The sequence below is a fragment of the Eimeria acervulina genome, genomic scaffold (genome assembly GCF_000499425.1).
Source record: "Eimeria acervulina Houghton genomic scaffold, Eah_scaff58, whole genome shotgun sequence".
Taxonomy (NCBI): Eukaryota; Apicomplexa; class Conoidasida; order Eucoccidiorida; family Eimeriidae; genus Eimeria; species Eimeria acervulina.
The window spans coordinates 83,593-91,359 of NW_013547262.1; the positions used below are offsets into that span (position 1 = coordinate 83,593).

Here is a 7,767-nt window from a genome sequence, read left to right on the forward strand (position 1 = left end):
CTCCTTTCACTTAGAGAAGAGCAGCAGAGACACGAATATATATATATATATATATATATATATATACTTATTTATTTTTTTTTAAATATAAAAAGCTCAACATCTTTTTGCTGCTGCTGGCGATGCAACACAAACCCGCACTTCTTCCCCTTTCTGAGGTGTATATACACCTCAAACTTGATTGAGGTGTATATACACCTCAAACTTGATTGAGGTGTATATACACCTGAATAAAGTCTGAGGTGTATGTACACCTCAATGAAGTCTGAGGTGTATATACACCTCAGACTTTATTGAGCAGGGGTTTTATTTATTATTATGTCTGTCTCTGTCTCTGTCTCTGTTCTTCTGTTTGCGTTTAGTTGAGTTAATTTGTGTGTCTCTCTTCTTTATTTTTCTCATGCTCTCTGTCTTCTTTTTGTTTTGCTGTCTCTGTCTCTCTCTGTCTCTCTTTGCTTCTCTCTTTGTCTTCATCTCTTTCTACTTCTGTCTCCTTCTCTCTTTCTGTCCCTGTCTCTGTCTCTCTGTCCCCTTCTGTCTTTCTGTCTCTGTCTCTGTCTCTCTGTCTCTCGTTGCTTCTCTCTTTGTCTTTATATCTTTCTACTTCTGTCTCCTTCTCTCTGTCTCTGTCTTTGTCTGTCTCTCTCTCTGTCTGTCTCTGTCTCTGTCTCTCTCTGTCTCTCTCTCTGTCTCTGCCTCTCTCTGTCTCTTTCTGTCTCTGTCTCTCTCTGTCTCTCTGTCTCTCTCTGTCTCTCTTTTTCAGTCTCTGTCTGTCTCTGTCTTTTTTTGTTTATTTTTGTTTGTTTGCTTCGCTTTTTGTCTGTCTTTGTTATTTCTTTGTTTAAAAATAAAAAACAAATTTTATTTCTATGCTTTATGTCGTTCTGTCTCAACAGACAAAGCATCAAAACTGCTCACCTCCCTCCCGCTGCTGCTGCTGCTGCTGCTGCTGCTTCTGCTTTTGCTGCTGCAGCCTCTGTTGTCGCTGCCTCTGCTATTGCTGCTGCTGCTGCTGCTGTTGCTGCTGCTTCTGCTTTTGCTGCTGCAGCCTCTGCTGTTGCTGCGCCTGCTATTGCTGCTGCTGCTGCTGCTGTTGCTGCTGCATTTGGCGTATTATTTTTTATTTTTTATTGAGTAGAATGTACTTGAAGAACAGCGTTGTCTCTGACCCCATACAACTCCAAAGTTAGAGAGTCATTCAGCAGCTCCTCAGACACCGGAGAGTCCTGCAGCAGCAGCAGCAGCAGCAGCAGCAGCAGCAGCAGCAGCAGTAGCAGTAGCGGCACGAGTAAGAAGAGCAGCAGTAGGAGCAATAGAAGCAGCAGCAACAGCCTGCGCAATCAGGTGTATATGCAGCTGCCACCTGTAGAAGCAAATACAGCATCAACAGCAGCAGCAGCAACAGAAGCAGCAAGAACAGCAGCAGCAGCAGCAGCCCACCTTGTTGCAGCAGACAATTTTAATTGTGTGTGTAGGCAAACCGAAGATGCGCATGCAAACAACTTTGAGGTCCCTGCAGCAGCAGCAGCAGCAGAGATTAAAACTCTGTTTATCTTTTGTGCTGCTCTCTGTATTTCTCTCTCTCTTTTTGTTTGTTTTTTGTTTATTTATTTATTTATTCGACTGTTTATTTATTTATTTATTTATTTATTTATTTATTTATTTGTTTGTTTGATGTTTGTTTAATTCTTTTTTTGTCTTTGTTTGCTCCTCGCTCTCTTCATCTTAAACTACAGCCTCTTTTGCGTACGCCCTGCACTTTAGAGTTCAGGGTTTAGGGTTTATTATTAGGGTTTAGGGTTTAGAATTGGCCCCGGGTTTAGGGTTTACGGTAGGCGTAGGGCTTAGTGTTTAGGGCTGGCGTAGGGTTTAGGGTTTAGGGTTGGCTGAGGGTTTAGGGTTTAGGGTTTAGGGCTGGCGTAAAGTTTAGGGTTTAGGGTTGGCTGAGGGTTTAGGGCTAGCGTAGGGTTTAGGGTTTAGGGTTGGCTGAGGGTTTAGGGTTTAGGGTTTAGGGCTGGCGTAGGGTTTAGGGTTTAGGGTTTAGGGTTTAGGTACCCGATGGTGAGGGTTCGCGGGAGGGCCTTGGAGACGGGTGTGGCTGTTTTTGCTGCTGATGCTGCAGGCTGCAGCAGCACTTTTAATAAGCTGCAGCGCAGCGCCCCGCTTGCTGCTTCACCCCCTCCTGCTGCTGCACACAAACCCTAAACCCTAAACCCTAAACCCTAAACCCTAAACAGTAAAGGCATCGTACAACGACCAGCAAGCTCCTAGGTACCCGGTTAGCTAGCCAGCAAGCGATCCAGCTAGCTAGCTAGCTAGCTAGTTGGCGAGCTGTATATATCTATCTAGCTATTTAACTATCCAGCTAGCTAGCTAGCTAGCTACCTCGCTTGGCTAGCGACATATCTATCTAGCTATATGCCCAGCTAGCTAGCCACCTAGCTAGCTAGCTGGCTAGCTAGCTAGCGATGTATAGGGCGTACGCGCTGATGCTGGGCCGTGTATTTCTTTAAGAACATCCAATCGCCTCGCTTCCTGCACACACCCAGCAGCACAAACAGCTGCTGCTGCTGCTGCTGCTGCTGCCGTCTACATTTGCTGCTGCTGCTGCTGCTGCTGTCTAGATTTGCTGCTGCTGCTGCTGCTGCTGCTGCAGGTGTTGATACCTTGTCTGTTAGGAGAGCGAAGAAGCTGTCGAGCGGCTGCAGCAGACCTTTGCTTTGAATTGCAATGTTATATCTTTCTGCTGCGCTTCTTTCTTCTCGCCCCACACTGCTGCTGTTCACCGACACGAGATCAGCAAATAAAGCCACAAGCAACTGCAGCAGCAGCAGCAGCAGCAGCAGCACCAGAAGCAGCAGCAGCAGAAGCAGCAGACGCAAACAGCAGATGATGTTGCTGCAGTAGAAACAAAACCAGCAGCTCATGTAGCTGCAGCAGCAGCAGAACCAGCGACGACAAAAAGGAGAGCAGCAACTGGAGCAGCAGCAGCAGCAACAGCAGCAGCAGACGCTCCACCAGCTACATCTGCTGCTGCTGCAGATGTGTAAGCTCAACCAGCAGCAGCAACAGCGGCAGCAAAAACCGGAGCAGCAGCAGCAGAAACAGCAAATGTAGCTGCAGCAGCAGCGGGATATGTCAGCAGCAGAAGCAGCAGCAGAAGCAGAAGCAGCAGCAGCAGAAGCAGCAGCAGCAGCAGGAGCAGAAGCAGCAGCAATTTGTGATTGAGCACATAGCCTAAAGACATACAGACCGCCTCGCGTTCACAGGGATCGGCGGCAGCAGGCAGCTGCTCTCATCTCCACCCTGCTGCTGCTGCTGCTGCTGCTGCTGCTGCTGCTGTTGCTGCTGCTGCTGCTGAAGAGGAGAGACGAGGCGTTTTAGCGAAGGGAAGAGAACAGACAACCCCCCCCAACTCCATCTGAAGCCGCACACTGCAAACCCTAAACCCTAAACCCTAAACCCTAAACCCTAGACCCTAGACATAAACTCTGAAACTAAACCCTAAACCCTAAACCCTAAACCCTAACCCCGTACTCTCAGCTTTAAACCCTAGACCTTGAGCATAAACCCTAGCTTTAAACCCTAATCTTCATACACTAAACCCTAAACCCTAGAACCCTAAACCCTAAACCCTAAACCCTAAACCCTAGGGTTTACTGATCATAGATATCGTTTCCGTCAAGAGAGAGATCCACGAGTCTGCCCAAAGCCTCGCGAGAGGCCCCAGTCAGCATTTCATAATACCCCAACAAACTAAACTGCTGCTGCTGCTGCTGCTGTTGCTGCTGCTGCTGCTGCTGTTGCTGCTGCTGCTGCTGCTGCTGCTGTTGCTGCTCTTGCTGTTCTTGCTGCCGCTGTTGTGGTTGTTGCTGCTGCTGTTGCTGCTGCTGCTGCTGTCGTTGCTGCTGCTGCTGCAGCATGAGCAGCATCTGAGGGGGCAGCTGCAGCACTTTGCAGTTGTTATAAGCTAAATGAACAGCAGCAAGACGGGGTAGACGAGACAGAGAGCAGCAAAGAGAGAGAAGATTTAATCTGTTTTCGCTGGCGTCGAGGAACTCCAGATGTTTAAATGCATGCGCGCAACTGCTGCAGCTGCAAACCTGCTGCTGCTGCTGCTGCTGCTGCTGCTGCTGCTGCTGCTGCTGCGGGGGGCAGAAGATAGGCAGCGGGGTTTCTGCGTTTAGTTTGTTGCTGCGAATGGAGAGACGCTTTAAGCGAGGAGCCAAATAATTAAAACAAAGCAGCTGCAAAACCGCAAAAAAACTAGGGTTTAGGGTTTAGGGTTTGGGGTGCAGTCATTAGGGTTTAGGGTTTCACCTAGAGGGTTTAGGGTTTAGGGTTTGGGCTGTACGGTTTAGGGTGTAGTCATTAGGGTTTAGGGTTTAGGGTTTAGGGTTTAGGAGTGGGGGAGAGATCCTTACATCAGCCCATGAGACGAAAGTGCTGTCCAGCGAAAGACTCTCCAGAGAGCAGCAGACGCCCGCGCCAGCAGCAGCAGCAGCAGCAGCAGCAGCAGGTGCAGCAGCAGCAGCAGCAGCAGCGTCTGGGTTCCTTTTCAAATCACTAGCACCCCAGAAGCCTCTGACGGTTGCTGCGATGCGGCATTCGCTGCTGCATGCGCTTTCTGCTGTTGCTGTTGCTGCTGCTGCTGCTGTGGCAGCAGCTGCAGCAGCAGCAGCCTGCTGCTGCTGCAGCAGCAGCTCGAAGGGCTCCAGGCGCGTGTTAGCAAGGCAGAGGGTCTTAAGGTTGGGGCAGCAATTCATTATGAAGCAGACTTCTCTCCAATGCTGCAGCAGAGTCCCCCCTAAAGACAGAGTCAGCAGCTCTGCGCAGCAGCAGCAGCAGCAGCAGCAGCAGCAGCAACAGCAACAGATGCAGCACCAGCAATAGCAGCAGCATTCCATTACTCCCTGGTTGCTGTGCATTCAAGGCATTAAGAAACGGCCCTCATACAGTCCAGGGACTGCTGCCTCGGCTAGTTAGCTAGCTAGCTAGCTAGCTAGCTAGCTAGTTAGCTAGCTAGCAAGCCAAATAGCTAGCTAGCTAGTTAGCTAGATAGCAAGCCAAATAGCTAGCTAGCTAGCTAGCTAGATAGCAAGCCAAATAGCTAGATAGCTAGCTAGCTAGCTAGTCAAGCAGCCAGCTAGCTAGCTAGCTAGCTAGCTGGAGGTCTGTAGCTTACTGGGTAGAGAGAGGTTTTGGGTGTCTGCGAATTTCACCGGGAAATGCGTCAAAGTAATGGCCTCCAACTCCCCTATCTTTTCAAAGTGCTGCTGCGCCTGAGGTGCAGCAGCAGCAGCAGCAGCAGCAGCAGCAGCAGCAGCAGCAGCAGCAGCAGCAGCAGCAACAGCAAACGCCGAGTAATGAACACGCGAGACGGGCTAAGAAACACTGCACTTGCCTCTGCCTCTGTCTCTGCTGCTGCTCAGCCTTTGTCTCTCTCGCTGGCGTCTGTACTCGTTGTTTAGGGTTTAGGGTTTAGGGTTTAGGGTTTAGGGTTCGTTTACCTCTTTCCAGCCCCTGAACTCCATTTGTTTTTCTCGTGCTGTCTTCGAGTCAGCTACCCGCATTGCAAGCACTTCCTCTGATCGCAGCAGCAGCAGCAGCAGCAACTGTAGCAGCAACTGCAGCAGGAACAGCAGCAGCAGCAGCAGCGCAAACGGCAGCGGCAGCAACGGCAGCAGGAGCAGTAGCAGCAGCAGCAAAGGCAGCAACAGCAGCAGCAGCAACAGCAGCAGCAAGGCCCCTACCGGCAGTGAGTTTTGTAGTATATCGAAGCAGCAACGCCTCCCGAAAGGACAGAGGCTTCTCTAGCTTATGCACACGCACAAACGATGCCCCACCACTGCTGCTGCTGTTGCTGCTGCTGCTGCTGTTGCTGCTGCTGCTGCTGCTGCTGCTGCTTGAGCAGCAGCAAAAATATCGCACCCCATCCACTTCTCCATTATGTTTGCCTCTATTCGAATCATCCCAAACGACCCCAACCCATACGCGGCCCTCTTCATCAACAGGGGCCCCCAGGGGGCCCCCAAGGGGGGCCCCAAGGGGGGCCCCCAGGGGCCCCCTATTCTCTTGAGGGGCCCCCAGGGGGCCCCTATCCCCTTGGGGGGCCCCCAAGGGCCCCCTATTCTCTTGGGGGCCCCCCAGGGGGCCCCTGTTAATTTCTTCTTTAGAAGAAACACTTGGGGGCCCCCCATCTTCCTCTTCTTCTGGGGGCCCCTCTGGGGGCCCTGCTGAGGTGGTTATTAAGTGTTTGTTTGTTTGTTGTGTTTGTTGTAAGAGGCCGATGTATTTAATTACTCCCGCGCTGCCGTCTGTTGTTCTGATTCTGTCTCCTACAGAAAAGAGAGGGTGAGAGCGCGAAAGAGAAGACACGCAAGAGGAGATAAGGCAGCCGCAAGCTAACCTGTTGCTGCTGCTGCTGCTGCTGCTGCTGGTGCTGTTGCTGCTGGTGCTGTTGCTGCTGCTGTTGCTGCTGCTGCTGGGGGGGGTGGTGTTGGTGGCGGTGCTGCTGCTGTTGTTGCTGCTGCTGGTGCTGCTGCTGCTGGTGCTGCTGCTGGTGGTGTTGCTGCTGCTTCTGCTGCTGCTGCTGCTGCTGCTGCTGTCTGTTTTGCTGTGGCTGCAGCAGCTGTCTAGGTGGTTTAATTGCTGCATTTTAAGGTTTGTTTAAAACAAATAAACGCATGCAGCATCTATTTTAGCGAGTTATTGAGGTGTATACGCAGCAGCAACACCAACGGAGTCGAGTGGAGGCTGGCGTCGGCTGCGGTGTATGTGCAGCTCAAATACATAAAAAGAGAAGAAAAAAAAGAAATAAAAAGAATAAAATAAAACAAAATAAATAAAATTAATAATTTTTAAATATATTTTATCTTTCTTACATATTAATACGTATCTTTAATACAACTCCGTAGGCCCCCCTTGGGGGCCCCAACCCCCCGACAGCGTTTTTTATATTTCTTCTTTTTCTTATCCCTTCTTAATTATTATTATTATTATTATATTCTTAGTTATAATAATAATAATAAAATATAAAACAAATTAAAATAAATTAGAGTAATAACTCTACGCTTGAAACACCCGTGCAAAGCCGCAACAAATAAACAAACACATTTCAGTAGCACATTTATATTATATTATATTATATTATTTTATTTATTTTATTTTATTTTATTTTACTTTACTTTACTTTATTTATTTTTTAACTTTATTTAATTTTATTTTGTTTTGTTTTGCGTTTCGTGCTTTTGTCTGAGGGTTTATTTCTAAGCCAACCATCGCGCTGCAGCCGAATCATAAGCCTAAACCCTAAACCCTAAACCCTAAACCCTAAACCCTAAACCCTAAACCCTAATGTAATAGTAGCAGGCCTTCTCTGTAGTTCTTGTGTGTTTTTTCTTTTCTTGCTGGGAGTCTATTGAGAGAAGTAAAGACATCTAATGCTTACTACTATTATTATTTATTATTTATTCTAATTATTATTTATTTATTTCTTTTTATTATTTATTATTATTACTATTGTTTGCGCATGCAAACAATAGTAATAATAATGTTTAAACATGACTTTGGGGGCCAAATATATATATATATATATATATATATGAACATGAATATATATATATATATATATATGTACATATATATATACATATATATATATACATATATATATATATATATATATACCGCATCTGTAAAAGATATTCATGAATATTGCATAGAGTGTATAGACTACTTGCATATATATATATATATATATGTCTA

The 7,767-nt window shown here is 47.5% G+C and overlaps 1 protein-coding gene across 1 annotated transcript; it reads right to left on the bottom strand.

The window, feature by feature from the left end:
- Window positions 1-1,209: 1,209 nt before the first annotated feature.
- On the bottom strand, window positions 1,210-6,657 carry EAH_00011070 (CAP-Gly domain-containing protein, putative; the record flags this gene model as incomplete). Its single annotated transcript, XM_013391718.1, has 9 exons — window positions 1,210-1,363; window positions 2,056-2,188; window positions 2,546-2,819; window positions 3,250-3,421; window positions 3,661-3,932; window positions 4,425-4,828; window positions 5,186-5,282; window positions 5,511-5,587; window positions 5,754-6,657. The coding sequence occupies 9 exons, from the start codon at window positions 6,655-6,657 to the stop codon at window positions 1,210-1,212; spliced, it is 2,487 nt and encodes an 828-aa protein (XP_013247172.1).
- Window positions 6,658-7,767: the final 1,110 nt, after the last annotated feature.